The sequence below is a fragment of the Myzus persicae genome, unplaced genomic scaffold, assembly GCF_001856785.1.
Source record: "Myzus persicae strain clone G006 unplaced genomic scaffold, MPER_G0061.0, whole genome shotgun sequence".
NCBI classification, from domain to species: Eukaryota; Metazoa; Arthropoda; class Insecta; order Hemiptera; family Aphididae; genus Myzus; species Myzus persicae.
In genome coordinates, this window is record NW_019103174.1 from 176,148 (window position 1) to 193,271 (window position 17,124).

At 26.1% G+C, this 17,124-nt stretch overlaps 1 protein-coding gene across 2 annotated transcripts; it reads left to right on the plus strand.

Annotated features, from left to right (window-relative positions):
- The first annotated feature begins 835 nt into the window (after positions 1–835).
- Positions 836–16,810, plus strand: LOC111033935 (NADPH--cytochrome P450 reductase). Of its 2 annotated transcripts, XM_022314897.1 has the most exons (14): positions 836–1,090; positions 1,174–1,263; positions 5,809–6,007; positions 8,014–8,209; positions 12,462–12,611; positions 13,470–13,594; positions 14,161–14,349; positions 14,772–15,007; positions 15,082–15,215; positions 15,291–15,655; positions 15,846–15,949; positions 16,044–16,153; positions 16,283–16,404; positions 16,478–16,810. In XM_022314897.1, exons 3-14 carry the CDS (start codon positions 5,838–5,840, stop codon positions 16,620–16,622), a joined length of 2,046 nt encoding a protein of 681 aa, XP_022170589.1. In that variant the 5' UTR covers positions 836–1,090; positions 1,174–1,263; positions 5,809–5,837; the 3' UTR covers positions 16,623–16,810. The 2 variants fall into 2 exon arrangements, with proteins under 2 accessions (XP_022170589.1, XP_022170588.1); XM_022314896.1 differs by having other exon boundaries at positions 836–1,263.
- The last annotated feature ends 314 nt before the right edge of the window (positions 16,811–17,124 follow it).

Here is a 17,124-nt window from a genome sequence, read left to right on the forward strand (position 1 = left end):
AATATTTTAAATTAAAATGTGATTATAAACTAGAGAGACTATACGGATATAACGTGGGATCTTATCCCACCAAGCCTCCCTCTAATTGCACCTATATTCTATAGGTAGATAGGCCAGAGCACCTAAAGCTAGTGCTACACCATATTTGAGCAAAAGAAATCGGGACACTCGGATAATGCATATTTACTGCCATATACACATTTATTGACTTATGCAGAGTCTTTTTTTTTAGTTTTCAAGGAAGCCAGACAGGTTTTTTACGATCATTTACCTTCCCGATTTATTTACGTAAACCTAAACTTCCTTACACATCACACAATGTAGAATCTAAAGATATTATTTATATACGTTATTATAAATAATTTATAAAAAAAGTATGAAGATAAATACTCCAACATCGCATAATCCATAACCAATATTAATACATACACTATACGTAAATCGTATTAATTAAAACACTACACTCGTAAACTCGTCGAAAAATTATAAACGACAATATTACTAGTAAAATATTCGGTGTAAGGTAATCGGTTCGGCCGTGTACGCTTAATATTATTATATTTTAAAGACACACGCACTGTGCGTGCGCATGTGCGGATGTGCCGATTTCAATGCAAACCACTCGTCGGTGGTCGCAGTTGGACGTGTTAACATTCGTGGTCTCCACTGTTCCTAGTACTAACTCGATTTCAGAAGCGTAGAAACAATAGTATTATCAATATTATTATTACTATACATTATAAATATAATATACCTACGCGGTGCGAGTGCGCGAGAACGGGATGTACAACTATAGTTAATATTTTTCGGTAAAAGAGAAATTCGAATTTTAGCTTTTCGAAAAAATAAATAAATATTGTCTTAGTTATCGCGGCACCCGTCCACGAGCCTCTTCTGCTGTGACGTCACCGTAGTGTAATCGTAGTAGTAGTATTAGTAGTAGTAGTAGTAGAAGTAGTAGTAGTAGTAGCACAGACTGTATAGTAGTATTTGTATATTCTACTTGTAGTCGCTAGTTTCGTTTCGGCGTTCGTCGCGCACGCGTATCCGTTTCTGAGTATAAAATATTATCTTTATTGTTGTCGTATAGGTATATCGTTATATTATTATTTTTATATACCACAATCGTTATTATTATCGTGTGTTGACCATAATAAAAATATAATATTATAGCAGTACAACATAACGACGGCGATATCATTTACCACCTCGCTGTTATCTCTTTGGATTTACAAAAAGCAGCCACTAGTCGTCAATCATAATGTAAGTACCCATGCCCCATCGGCTATCATAATATATAGTATCATATTGTTATTATGATTATTATTTTATGAAATTCTGTATTGATAATTGATGTAATCGTACAATCGCGTCCTGGCATAATAATACTATTATTATTATTATTCACTACTTTTGACGTTTGTTGTGTTGGTTTTTAGTCGATTTCGGATTTAGGGATTGTAGACATGTTACTAGTTACTAATGTTACTATTATTATTATGTATCCTTGATTGAAAATCTAAACCGCTCAATAAACGTACATGGTACATCAGATGGGTATATTCGCTTGATCGCGTTGCAACTGCGTTGTGCAAACGCCTATTCTAACTATAAAATTGGTGTAGTTAGCCTAACAACGTGATGACGTTCGGTATTTGGTACCGTGATTTCACGAAATATTAACATTATTCCCGTGCCCGAGCAGACACGTAATACGTATGTGTTGGATGAAAAAAACGTCTTACTGTGGTTTTATTTTTTTCCAATGCTAAATTCATGATAACCAGCATATTATATTTAATCATTGATTAGGTAATACTTATATCCGTAATTTTCTCAATTATCGTTGGAACTAATACTGAACCGGTACAGGTTTTGGATCTATACCTATGCTTTAAAGACTATCATAAAAGTTCGTGGATAAATAAGTACTTAAGTCCTTTCATAAGCTTTCAACCAAACCATTGTATATTTTAACATTTTAATTATATTAAATTGATTGACAACTCGGATGGTTTTAATAATTTAAAATAAATAGCTGTTTACAAATTTACTAGGTACCTCATAAAATATATAGTGAACAAATTCTACTGTATATTTTAGAGTAATGGCTGTTATCGATTTAGGGAGTCTTCTAAAATTAAAGATTGAATTTTTTAACAAAATCATATTATACGTTAGAAGGTATTTACTTGGCAGTCACCACTTAGTACATACATTTGTTGTCTATTGACCATTAAACTAACTAATACAAATACCAAATTATTAACTTGGAATGTTTATTATTTATATCAATATATTTATGATTGTCAGGTTTGTGTTTTTGTTTTAATGAATCAGTTGCACTTGCACCTATGGGTACAATCAACACTGTGAAATTGGTAATTTTATTTCAAGACATTCTGATACGTTTAAAAACACAAATTTTAGGTATTCAGATTTTAAAATGACAAAATCTGGTTTCACTGTTTCAGAATATTATGATTACTAATGTAATCCTACAATTTTAAATATTGAAGAACTTATTACTTGATATCAGTGTTGGGTAGTAACGCAACACAAATTACAAATTAGTGAATACTGTAGCAAAATTACTTTTGCAGTAATGCTGTAGTAATTGCATTATATTTTATTAGTGAACAGGAACATAGGCATAATTTTGGGGAATCTTGGGAGTGCCTAGCTCCTTTCGCCAGTTGTCAAATTAGAATCTTCATAATTTATAATATACACTTGGTAGTTTAATTGACAAGATAAGAACTAAATGCTCATATTTTATATTGATAAATTAATGTGTGTAATTCCAGTCATTTTAAATATGTACATATGAATAGAATGGTGTGTGGTGGGGTGAATTTCCTGATTGTGTAATCCATGATCACAAGACCAAATGAAAAAATCAGCATCACCAGTTTTTTTTATTGAAATTGTGCCTCTGATCTAGTAGAAACTTAGAGACTGAGGGCCCAGTAACCCACCACCTAAATCCAAGTATTGCAGATATAGATTATAGGGATCGGTGCCAGTGTTGTGCCACTGCCTATAAAAACGAACAAAAGCTAATTGAAGTCAAAAAGATGCCAATCACTAAAATAAAACTTATTTTTCTAAATATAAATTTATTTTGTAATGTATGATTTTACTTAAATGGTTAAAAATCAATTCATTCTTTAATCCTTTAAATTAAAGAGTAAATTTAAATATATAGGGTCATACCTAAGTATTCAAATATGAATAAATCTTATTGGTCTATAAATAACTTATCTTTAACAAACTCAATTTGCCCAACCTCTAATATGTATATTATTTACTACCTACCTATTTAAAATTAAAACAAATCATAATACCAACTAAAACAACCAAAGTCTCCGTTTTCCTATTTTTTTAAGTTATTAATTCTATTTCTGTTAGTATAATAATTGAAACTAAAATGTATGAGAATTTAAATTATTATTTAGTCAAAATATGTGATCAATTTGTTATGATAGAAATGTAGGTAAAATACTAAAATGTGTGTCTTATTAAGAAATACTATATAATACCTATTAAATCAATGATAATAGTTTTAGTTAGTTATACATGTAAATACTTATACATTTTTATTTTTAACGTTCCATCTTTGAAACAGATTTATGTTATCTATATTACCAATATTTTAAACATATTGACAAATGATACTGTTAAAATTGGGATTAAAAAATATCAAAGAGTTCATTCATCAATGTTGTAGTGTTATATTACAATTTAGATTACACTTACCCTAAAAACAGTTTTATAATAATTATTAATTTCTGTAGATAACACAATTATGTTTTAAACAACGTATTGACATATTTTGTGTAAATCTTTATTCAAAATGTATTTTTCAACTTTTATAATTACGTAGTATACTAGCATAAAAAACAATCATATTAAGTTAAACTAGAAGATAATATTCAAATTTCACATGCACACTATTTGATTTATATTATAATCTTAATATTTTTTTTTTTTTTAACAAATTGATTTGATTTGTAGCAAATATTTTTTTTCATTTAATATTAATTTCTTCAAAGTATAAGAACATTAGAGGATCTTATAAAAAAACATTTGGTTACAAAATACCTAATACATTTTAATAAACTAAATATTTTAATATTACCTACAAAAAATTAAAATTAAACATCGTGTGATAAAAACCAAAACGTAAGAAAGCAGTTTTGTTGTCATAACAATTTTCCCAAGAAGGTTATTACATATGATTAAACATGGATATTTACTATTTAATGACTTGTGATATCTCAAGGTGTTCTCACACTTGCAGGCATATGCCAGTTTATGTTGATATTGATATTTTATTTTAATATTTTATGCTCATATTAAATTAGGAAAAAATATTCGGTTACTTTTCAAGTAGAACTTTATTTTGGCCATGAAAAAACTGTAAGACTTAGGCTGGTGCAATTTTAATTCTGTAAAAATGCTAATATTTATTACATATCTTTTAGAGAACGGTCGAGGGATCTTTTTTAAATTTGAATTTCCTTAATACATATAATTGAACAAAACTGAAATTTTATGAAATTATATTATTATCAAGAGTTAAAAGTTTAAAAGTTTAAGTCCCACAATCTTGCCACAGCTGAGGGTTAAAAAACAATTTTTTGTTGACTGACTAGAACTACCTTAATTGTTCTGCAACACTGTAGTCGGTAAATTATTGATAATATGTTTATCTAATAAATTATAATTATCCATCAACTTTTTAAATGAAGCAGAATATTTGAATAATATCTTATCTTACAAATATCAAATAGATATTGGTCAGTATTATTATAAACATATAAGTATTTACAATTAATATAAGTTGAGTTAAATTGCAGGGACACCCCAACATTTGCTGTGGATTAATGCACTCATCTATTATAAAACCAATAGGCAATAAGCAAGATATTATTTGCTCTTGTTCTAAAGAAAATGAATGTCAAAATATAAAATATAGTAGCAAATAGTGAATAGCACAATAAATATTTAAAGTACTTAGGTATTTTGTCAATCTTAATAATTAATTTTTGAAGAGAAGTTGTGATCTTAATGTTGTTGTTTACAAATGTAGAAGTGAATTACTGATTTATTATTGTCTTTTAAATTTAAATAGATAATGATAAAAATATACCTCATTATAAACTAGTTAAAATAGTATGTCATAAAAATACTATCATGTTAATTACGAGAATATTATGTTATTGTATACTATATTATATAATTGTCGGGCTATAATTATTGTTTAAAAGCTAAAAGCTAATAAAAATAAAAAAAATGATAAAAATGTAAGTACAACTTTGTAAATCATAGCCTATCATATACCTAACCTTAATTAGGGGGGTATTATAAATCATATGCATTAACCAATGTATGTTGGTAACTAGTTTTATGTTAAAAATGTTTGAGTAACATTTTGTTGGGGGAGGGGTTGAACCCCCCCCCCCTCCCCCACACAACTGACCATGTAACTATATGTTCCTGGTTAGTGAATACTGATTATTGAATATTCTTCATAGTCAACAGGTATAGACTCCAATTGTATAGAATTCAAATTCACAAGGTTAAATTAAAGGTTATTTCAATTAATATTCTGTTGTCAGTAATTAAAAATGAATTATAATAATAAGTAGTCTAACTATAATACTATATATTATATTATAGTTAGGCTATTCACTAGTTTAATATGGATGAAAATGTACCTACCTAAATGTTAAAATTTCACAGAAAATTAAATTCCACCTGTTACCTATCTAAATATAGTATTTTGTTTTATATATGTTTCAGTTACCAAATTTTTGAAATTAAAAATAGAAATGGAGAATTCTGAAGGAGTGAAAATTGAATCAACTGTTGTTTCAGAAGAGCCATTGATTAGTGCTTTAGATATTGGTCTTTTTGTTGTTATTATAACAGTTGCATATTTTTGGTACTTCAAAAGAGATAAACAATCTAGTTCTTCAGAAAAAAAACCCTACACTATTCAGTAAGTATTATCTTTATTTTTCAACATAAATATGAATCATTTCCTACGACATTTGTATACTAGTTTTATCTTAAATTATTTATATTTAAATATTTTTTTTTTGTTTTCCAAGTATTCTGCTCATATTTTATTGTTAGGCTTATTGTATTATAATTTAATTTAAGCTTATAATGCAAGATAACGGATAACAATATTGTAACATTATATTATATTGTAAATGTAAAAGTATAAACATATTAAAGAAATCCAAGACACATAGCAACCTAAGCAACCCTGTAATGTATGATAATTTTACTTTAATTGATTTGGAGGTTGGGCCATCTCCTAATATTCAGTCTATCAATGAAAGTGGTATACAATAATAATAATTATTATTATTATAGTATAATATGCTGTCTACCTACATTATATGTATAAAAAAGACTGTTTAAACAATAATTAGAATTGATTGTATTTTAATTCATTAAGAAATATAAAAATATGAAAAAATACATAAATTATAAAAAACATTTACCTACATATTTTATTTTAAAAAAACTGTATTGATTATTCACAATAAAAAATATTACCACTTTTACTTGATCTTTAAGTCTTCAATTGTACTACACAAAACAATTAAACAATTATTACAACTTAAACAATTTTTTATCTGAGAAGTCTCCAAAGACTTTCAAATCTTTATGTCCCGGCCACTGGTTTTATGTACCACAAATGACACAATTTAAACTGTAGTTGTTATGCAGGTTGTACACTCTTGTCTCGCCTCACCTTATCACTGCTTGCTTAATGCGTATACTCAGCAAGTAGCAATGTAGATTACCTATTGACTTTATCAATGATAGGCACTGGAAAATGGAAATACAAAGATACAATGTATAAATGTATTTATAATAATAAACAATACGATAATATCAATGATGCTATGATGAAGTCTATCTAAATTTAACAATAAAAAAAAAATAGAACAAGAAACATTAGTAGATCGCAATACCGCATACTATATTCATATATTTTATAGACTTGTAGTACTTATACAAAACAGTGGTAAACTGCGAATTGGGAGATAGCCAAATGTTGCTTTAAAAATCTTAAATGTTATATACCCATAGCATCAGGGATCCAAGTTAGGCCTTCCCAATGTATCAAGTTATCAGTCAAAGAAAATTCCTGTCTATACTATTAAACATACACTTATCCAAATTTACAAACTGTCCGCAACATTTGATTCATTCTTCCATTTTACTTACTTTTTTTGTAGAATGTATTAGGTATATTGAACAATTCAAAATACTTGAGATTCCTGAAGTATAATTGTTTATAATATTAAATAAATTATGAGGGTTGAATACATAATTAGTTGCATTATGTACCTAATATTTATATCGATACTAAAAATGGAGTACTATTTTTACAATCCTATACTTAGTTTGAGGCAATAATAAAAACTTCAAAGGTTCACGCAATATATCTACAGAAAATAGAATGAAAATTGCACAAAGACAACACTTTAAAAAGTAATTTTTTTTTATACATTTTGTAACACTGTGAACAATTTTATAACAAAATAAACCCACCTTTCAGATAAAACACATCCAACCTGATTTTTTTTTATGCAGTAATTTTTGCATAGATATTTAAAATATAACACTATACATTATATCATACCAATGTAAACGAAACAAGGCAGCTTTAAAAGTAAAGCTAGCCCAATGACTGTTTATGTTGTATGTTCTATTTGATTCATTTTATTAATTAAGCTAAAATTTAACATGCAGAAATAATTGCATTTTAAATTAAAGTAGAATAAATGCTTTCTACATATGGTTTAAATCAATAAAGCAAATTAAAAATAATAAAGCATCTGTATTTTATTTGCGTACGATACAATGTACTGTATATTCAAACCGTTATTGTATATTATGTTGTATATTATATCTTTATATCATATAGATTTATTAGATATTAAATTATATTCAATCACTAAAAATTGAATTTGAATTTTTTAGACCATCTTCACTGAGTTCTATTGAGCAGACCTCCAATAGTTCTTTTATAAAAAAACTAAAATCAACTGGCCGTAGTTTAGTAGTATTTTATGGAAGTCAAACAGGGACTGCAGAAGAATTTGCTGGAAGAATAGCCAAAGAAGGAGCTAGATATAAAATGAAAGGAATGGTAGCAGATCCGGAAGAATGTGATATGGTAAATATAAGTTTTAATAATTGAATAAACGTTTAACAAATGTTTATGTTTATATTAATGACAAAATAATAAATATTATTATAATATTTGTTAATGTTTTGGTGCGGAAATGCATGCATTTAAAAATTATACTTTAAAACCAATAATATAACATTTTTGATTGGTATCTGTTTAGTTTTTTTTTTTGCAAAATGTATTAAAATCGTTTAGCACTATTACACAATTAATTATTTTATTTTACATATGTGCGCAGTTTATTATGTGTAATATTTTGTTTCAAATTATTTATCACTAGATAAAATAATTTCTATGCTGAAATTCAAAATTATTTGTTGATTTCTTACAATTAATATTGAATGTTGATAGTTTGTGAAATGATTCGACAACCAGTATAAAACTGAGAGTTTCAATTAAAATAGAAGTTGAAGGTCATTTAACTACTGAGACCATAAAATACAAGGTTTTTTTTTGCTTTATAGTGATCCAATGTCATAGTGTAGAATATTACTTTGTAATGAAAAAAATATAATAGAACATTAAACATATTTTAATTATTACATTTATAAAAGCATAAAATATATTTAAATGACTTAATTAAGTAAAACATTTTGAAGTACAAAATCTATAAATTCATATTCTTAACTTAAGCTTAAAATATTATAATTTTTGATGGAACCGATGACAGGAAGCCAATTACTACTAGCTCATAGTTATAAATGTAGGATGCCTTGAGAAACATGCATTTACCAGACAATCTATTTTCATAAAAGAATAATTGTGATTTGCGTGTTTTTGAGTTTGAACTTAACATTAATATGCTCTTCGAAATACTAATATAATAATATATTAATAATTTTTATAGTTTAACTGTCCAACTGTAAAACGGTGAAAAATGGCCATATTGCCCGAAATGTATATTAATACAAACGCCCTCCGGGAAATTTCTGGTTTTACAGTGGTTCTATCTACCTGTGATCTTAATAACTAGTTAAAAACGGTTTAAGTCATCTAAAAGTTATAATTTTTTTTGTGATATGTACAATATAATATGATATGTAATATTGTAGGTACCTACAACCTACTTGTTTGTTATTAGACTAAGATTCACAATTTGAAACGATATAAAATATTATAAATTAATTATTGTAATAAATAATAATTTATTATTTAATTTAACAAAAAATATTAGTAATAGTATTCATATTGAAAAATGCAGTGATAGGATTGTTCCATTTTAATGGAAATAAAATGAAATAAATGAAATTTGTATAAAAGTATTAATTCCATAATTTGTTTAAAATTACTAACTCTAAATTTAAATGTAAGTATTCATATTTAATATTATTTATATTTAGATACAGATACTATGTATATTTTAATAATCATTGTAGTAGTTTTGTAACTATGTTTTGTTTATTATTGATGATTTTATTTCAAACGAAACCTATAAATCAAATTATTAATTATTATCATGTAATTTTTTCAAAACATTTTATCTATACCTACTAAAAGTAAACAATTATTTTGTTACTTAGGAAGTATAAAAATGGAAAAGGAAAATTTGATCAACATGAACCAACCATATTATTAGGTATATTATTTAAAACTAACCGGAAATCAATTCAAATATACTCTTTGAAATAAATCGGAAACCAAATGAAACTATTTGGAACATTATTCTGATGCAGAGGTTAGAATTACTCATGTAATGTTTTTTTCCACTGTTTGTTGTAACATTAGAATTATGTGAAGAGTGTTTCAAAATTGTATTTACATTTTAGATTTTGAGTGTATTAAGGAATGTGTGTTGATTTTACAAGGATGTTTTTTTTTCGGGCAAAAGAAATGCTCTAAAAGTTTTAAGTAGCATATTTTGTTCGTTAGAAATTGAGTCTAGTAGCTTCTTTGAAGTGGTATTTTGTAAGTTTCCCTCGAGCAAAAAGAAAAACTGCACACAATTTTTAAAGAAATGAACAAATTTAAGCAGACATAATAAGTAATTTATAATTAAGGTTTATTCAAACATTTTAGATTCTGACAGAGCAATGAACTTATTGATTTTACAATAATGTGTTTTTTTTTTAGTGAGTGTGTGCGTTTATATACATGATAAATTGTAGAAAATATGCTTCAATAAACATTGAGGGTAATTTCTGATTACAAATTGGATCTAGTAGGTACTTTTTATAGGTTAAAATTAGGGTCCCAGTATTTTTAAAATACTCTATTTAAATATAATCGTTAAAACGAAACAAAAAAATGTGGATATGTGGTACCACTCTGCTGTGCAGTAGTCGTTGAGCATGTTGTTGTAATGGATGTGTTATATTTAAATTTAATGATAAACCATTGCGTGTGAAATGCGATTCTGAGTGAAGGCGTTTTGTTATCTTAGCATACTTGTGTCTTGTATAATTAATCAAATTTAATAATTAATAAAAATCAAAAATATGTTTTATTTAAAAATAACATAACATTTTGGGCAACTTTTTTTTTAATGGAAGTATTAAAACATGTTGGGAATCTTCTGTTAAAATGTTGTATGTTAGCAATGAAAATAAAAACTTTTACGAAATTCTAACTGAAAAATAACTAACAAAAATTGAAATTTTCTCATGACTATAAATAGTTCAAAAAGTGTCAAAATAGTTTGTAAATTTTACTGTCTATGGAAAATACTAAAATAAACATATTTGGTAAAAATTTAAATAAAATTAATTTTTTCAAAAATTGGTTTTACTTGAAAATTAAATTTTTTTGTTTTTCAAGATACTTTCAAAAACTATTGTACATTTTCAATTTTGACCTCTCTAAAAGTACTTACTAGATTCATTTTTCTATCAGAAAATATGCTGATGTCTAAAAGTGCATCATTTTGACCATCCAAACATTAATGACAAACAGAAAAAAAACACACACACATGTTAACACAATAAGTCATTCATGACGCTCTGAATCTAAATTTTTATGCAATCCCATTTTTTTTGATAAAATCAATTTTGTTTTTTTGGTGTAACTTAAAAACAAATAACTGTAGATTCTTAGAATTGTCATCAAATGTTTTATTATAATTTTCTATACATGGTATAATGTTTAAAATATTTAGATTTTTGAGCTATATCATACAGACACTTAAAATTATTTTCTTTTTTTTTCTATAAATACAAGGTTCCTCATAACTAGTCAAGTTCTGTAATATAAACAAGATTTTTCTATCGACGTTACTACATAAGAAATTCAAACTTGAATGAAATCCATAATTTTACAAAGAACAACAATTTTAGTTTCACTTTCTTGATTTTTTATCAAACATGGTAATTGAAATGAAAAAAGTCTGAATTTTGAAAACTTCAAGAATTTGTGTTAAATAGAAAAAAAATGTAACTCAGTAATAATGAATGGGTGGGTAATTTATTATTCAATTCAATGTTACCCATCAATTTCAGTAAACCTACTCAATGACGAGTTACATTTGACTCCTACTGCACAGCAAAGTTACTTACTTTCCCCTTTTTTTTGGAACCAATTATTTCTTTCAAATGTATTGTTTCAACACACTACTCTGTAGTCAATAACTCATACTGTATCTCTACCATGCCTAGCTTTTTAGTTAAAGAATTGTTTTTGTTTCTAATCCTGAACAAGAATTTTATAACAAAATTTTATTTTTATATTTGAATACAGTTTAAGATTATTTCTTAAAAATATATTATATATTCAAAATGCATCTATTACTTAAATTAATGAATTATCCTATTCAACAATGTATTACTGTAAACAAAATACAAATGTATAAGTATTAAAAGTGTTTTTATTAGGCACTTAAAAGACATATTATAGACATTAGATGAAGTATTTTAATTTGTTTAACATACCGTTTAAATAAATGTATTATTAAAGTTTATGGCACTGTAATAACTAATAATTCGTTGAATTTTTCTGAAAAAGTATGATTAATTTGATTTAGCGTATAATAGAAAACTGATTTTTTTAATGACACTATGTACAAAACAATACTTACTTTTAATTTTTAACTAATAAAAAATATTATTTTATTTTATGCCTTATACCATTTTTATGTTGAATCATTTGATTAAAATATTTTTGTGTTATATGACTAACAAAATTTGTATCTATCTTAGCCATAGTATTATCAAAGGCTAGTTAAAATAAACAAACTAAAAACATTAATATATAACTGTATATTAATTAAGATTTTCATTTTTGTAATTGTTTTAATTTATGATTTTAGGCAGACTTGGTGGAAATGAAAGAAATACAAAAGTCATTGGCTATTTTTTGTATAGCAACATATGGTGAGGGCGACCCAACTGATAATGCTATGGATTTCTACGAATGGCTTCAAAATGGTGATGCCGACCTAGAAGGATTGAATTATGCAGTAAGTATATTATTGAGGTAATTTCAAATTCAAATTGTTATTGTTAGTGTGAATAGTAATCTGATGTTAAAGTTTCCTTGCCATTACTGAATTTTATTATATTCATTCATATTTATTATTTCTACTTGATATTCTTATTCCCAAGTGTCCATTTTAAATTTACCATAATAGATCTTCAGTCTAAATCTTAGACTTAATCCTTTAGGAAACTATATTTTTATTAAAATTGTTATTACTTGTCTAACTCGTATGTTACCTATATTAATGGGTATCCGAGAAAATGTCTACGTGCGTTTATTTAATTTAATTTAATTCATACCGATGTTAAATGGAGGTCACCCCAAAGTTATAGCCTACTTCATCCTATTTATGTTTGACATTCATGAATAGTGAACAAATGTATATTTTAATCCAATCAATAATAATTGTTATTAACATACACTGATCAGGTTTCAAACGCATGCAATTTATACAAACCTAATTGTGATTTAAAATACATAAATTATAAAATACTAATTCATGAGTTTGATGTATGTTATATATTTTCTGCATGGTAAATGCTAGTAAACTTACTACTACTAAGTGTAATAACTTAAAAAGAATAATTTTTTCCCTGCGATAACATTTAAATATTCTGTTTTTTAGTTTAACTATAATTTTTTTACACATTATTTCCTATTATAATTTATAATCAACTACTATGGCATTTTTACAAAAACTTTTACTATTACTAACCTCATATGAGTATTTAAAAACCAACTAACATATAGATTCATAATTATTTATTTATTTTTAGTTTCATGAAAATAGATTTTCTTTTATGTTATTCATTGCCTAATCATGTTCTATTTTTTACAGGTATTTGGATTGGGAAATAAGACTTATGAGCACTATAACGAAATTGCTATTTATATTGATCAACGTTTGGAAGAATTAGGTGCTACTAGAGTTTATGAAATTGGTCTGGGAGATGATGACGCAAAGTAAATACTAATATTATTTTTCATCATTAACCATATTTAAATTTAATGCAAAATATACATCTCAATCAAATTACCTAGTATTATAGTTAAATGTATTTTATGTTTTATATTATCTTTATTATTATAATTAATGCTAGAAAATCAAATGCATAATAATATAATATACCGTATTTGAGTTACAAATATACTCGGCAACCAACTTTTTCACATGACAGACATAGATACAGACTACAGATGGTTGAATTGGCGGTGATGACAGACGAGTATAGCATGGCACCAACCAACAAAACTGATCGCCAAGTACATTTCTTAATTTGAAAGAATATTGTTTATGATAAAAATGAAAACATCCTGAGACTAGATAGTAATAAATAGTTAAGGATGTCCAAACGTTAGCAGTATTATGAATAATAAATAGTTTTTAGTTCTCACTTCTAAGGTTTAGATAAATCTCTAGAGACATATAAATTCTTACATTAATATTTGTTTTCTTACAACCTTTCTAACTCAACTTAACATTTCATTTAATGTTAAAATATTTAAATATACATTAACTTATGTTTTAGTATTGAAGATGACTTTGTTTCTTGGAAAGAAAAATTATGGGAAAGTGTTTGCTCCCATTATGGTATTGAAGAAACTGGCGAAGAAAGTAATATTAGACAATACAAATTAGTAGACTGTTCCGAAGTTTTACCTGAGCGAATATTTTCTGGTGAAATATCACGACTTAAATCTTATGAAAACCAAAGATTGTAAGTTGTATTTGATATGTTAAGTTCGTCATCATAATTATGAGGATGCTAAACCCATGTGTTTAGTCTTCTTTGTTCAAATGTACAACATAGAAAATATATATTCAGTATGATAAAATGTATAGTTAAAATTAATTTTATCACAGTGACTTATTATCATATTTAAAAGTAATCATGACATTTTAAAATTGTAATATTTTTATAGTTATACTTATAACTTACTTTAAAATTAAAATACAAATAATAGCCTATAGTTATTACTCTAAGTTTGATGATAGATCGATTCACATATTATTAAAACCAACTGCTGAAGTGCAAATTTGCTATGTTGCACATTTGTAGACGGATACAACACACCATGAGGGTTTGGCCTACTCTTAAGAGATTTTTATATTTTATTAATTTATATGTTTATTTTTCAGCCCATTTGATGTTAAGAACCCATATTTATCCAAAATTGCAGTAAATCGTGAGCTGCACAAATCTGGTGATCGTTCTTGTATGCATATTGAGTTTGATATTGATGGATCAAAGATGAGGTATGATACAGGAGATCATGTGGCCGTCTATCCCAAAAATTCTTCTGAATTAGTAGAGAAAATTGGAAAATTATTAAATGCAGATTTAGATACTGTATTTTCATTATTGAACACTGATGGTAATAATTTGTTTATTAGAAAAATATGTTTAATATAAATTTACTATAACTTATAATAACTTTTTTTTTTCCAGAGGAATCCAGTAAAAAACACCCATTCCCTTGTCCTTGTACTTACCGAACAGCTTTAACTTATTATTTGGATATAACTTCAAATCCACGAACACATATTATGAAAGAATTAATTGAATATGCAAGTGATCCAAAGGTTTGTTTTTGTTTTAATAACCATTAATTAATTTTTTTATGAAATTCTATAATTTTTGTGTTTATTTTGTTCTAGGATCAAGAAAAACTAAAGCTTATGGCAAGCTCAACCCCTGAGGGCAAAAAAGAATTTCATGAATGGATTTTGCGCGACAACCGTAATATTGTTCATATTTTGGAAGATTTACCGAGTGTCAAACCTGATTTGGACCATTTATGTGAACTACTTCCACGATTGCAGTGTCGCTATTATTCAATATCCTCGTCACCAAAAGTGTATCCAAAATCTATTCATATTACAGCAGTTCTAGTAGAATATACTACTCCTACTAATCGTGTCAATAAAGGTGTTGCAACTAATTTATTATCCCAACTGAAACCAACCAATGATGAACTTCCACAACCTACTATACCTATTTATATTAGACGATCTCAATTCAGGTAAATGTTTTATGTAGTTTAAACGAAAATAATTGAATGTATATTTATTAGGTTAACATTCAAAGGAAAAAAGTAGAAATTCAATTTTCCAGTAAATCAAAAAAAAAATCATATTATATGCTTAATGTTTGTTTATAATTATTTTAAATTAATGGATTTGCATAGACCTTGATACAATTTTTATTTATAGATTGCCTCCTAAAAGTCAAACTCCAATTATAATGATTGGTCCTGGTACAGGACTAGCACCATTCCGAGGTTTTATACAAGAAAGGGATTATGCACGTAAAGAAGGTTTGTAATTTTTATTTTAACTATATTTTCTTTAAATGTATACACTAAAGATTTTTTTTAAATTAAATTTTTTAACTGTTTATTTCCTACATAGGAAGAGAAATTGGAGAAATGGTTTTGTACTTTGGATGTCGAAAGAAGGATGAAGACTTTATTTATGAAAATGAGTTACAAGAATATGTTGCTAATGGAACCTTAACAAAGGTAAATTGAAAATGCATTTTAATATTGTATCATTGACATACAGTTTTTTACTATAATATTTGACAAAAAATATTTTTGCCAAAATAATATTTACCAAATTCATTATTCACTATTTTTTCAATAATTTAGCTACATTTGGCATTTTCCCGTGACCAACCCGAAAAGCAGTATGTGACACATTTGTTAGAACAAAATGCCGATGAACTGTGGAATATAATTGGTGAAAAAAATGGTCATTTATATGTTTGTGGGTATGTATCAATTGTTCTAAAATGTAATATAATTTTAAATTTATATATATGATATTAAATTGTTTATGCTTAGTGATGCGAGGAGCATGGCCAAAGATGTGCATAGTATTATTGTAAAAGTTGTAATGGAAAAGGGTCAAATGACCAATAGTCAAGCACTCAATTACGTTAAAAAAATGGAACAACAGAAAAGATATTCTGCTGATGTGTGGAGCTGATTATATACACTGTTACATACTTTGTTTTTTTATAAATGTACAATGTTGAACAATTTTTTAAGAAACATTTAATGAATAATTCACTCACTAAAAAAAAAATAGGAACAACAAAAATGGAAGAGATGTGGGCTTCTTATCTGTTTTAGTTATTAATTAATTTATATTGTTGTGAAAAATGTATAAAAAAATACTAAAATATTTCTGTTATAAAACAATTTTAAATTATAAATGATAATGTTTTACTATTGGAAATTTTATGACTTCTATTAAAACTATTAGATATATTATTATAAATATTTTTATTAAATCAACAAATTAGTGGTATTTTTTCCTTATAAATAGTATGCTCAATAACCCCATTCAAAAGTATAATTAAATCTTAAGCAAATTGCTTATATTATATATATTTATTTTTTTGGTCTCTTATAATGATAAATTATATTAGTATTCTATTTTTCTAAACTCAATGTTACCTTTACTAAATCAAAACACAATATTTATG

Coding starts and splice junctions, on each gene's coding strand:
- LOC111033935 (XM_022314896.1), top strand. CDS start 5,838: ATGGAGAATTCTGAAGGAGTGAAAATTGAATCAACTGTTGTTTCAGAA. Junction 15,008..15,081: donor TTCATTATTGAACACTGATG/GTAATAATTTGT, acceptor TTTTTTTTCCAG/AGGAATCCAGTAAAAAACAC. Junction 16,405..16,477: donor GGTCATTTATATGTTTGTGG/GTATGTATCAAT, acceptor GTTTATGCTTAG/TGATGCGAGGAGCATGGCCA.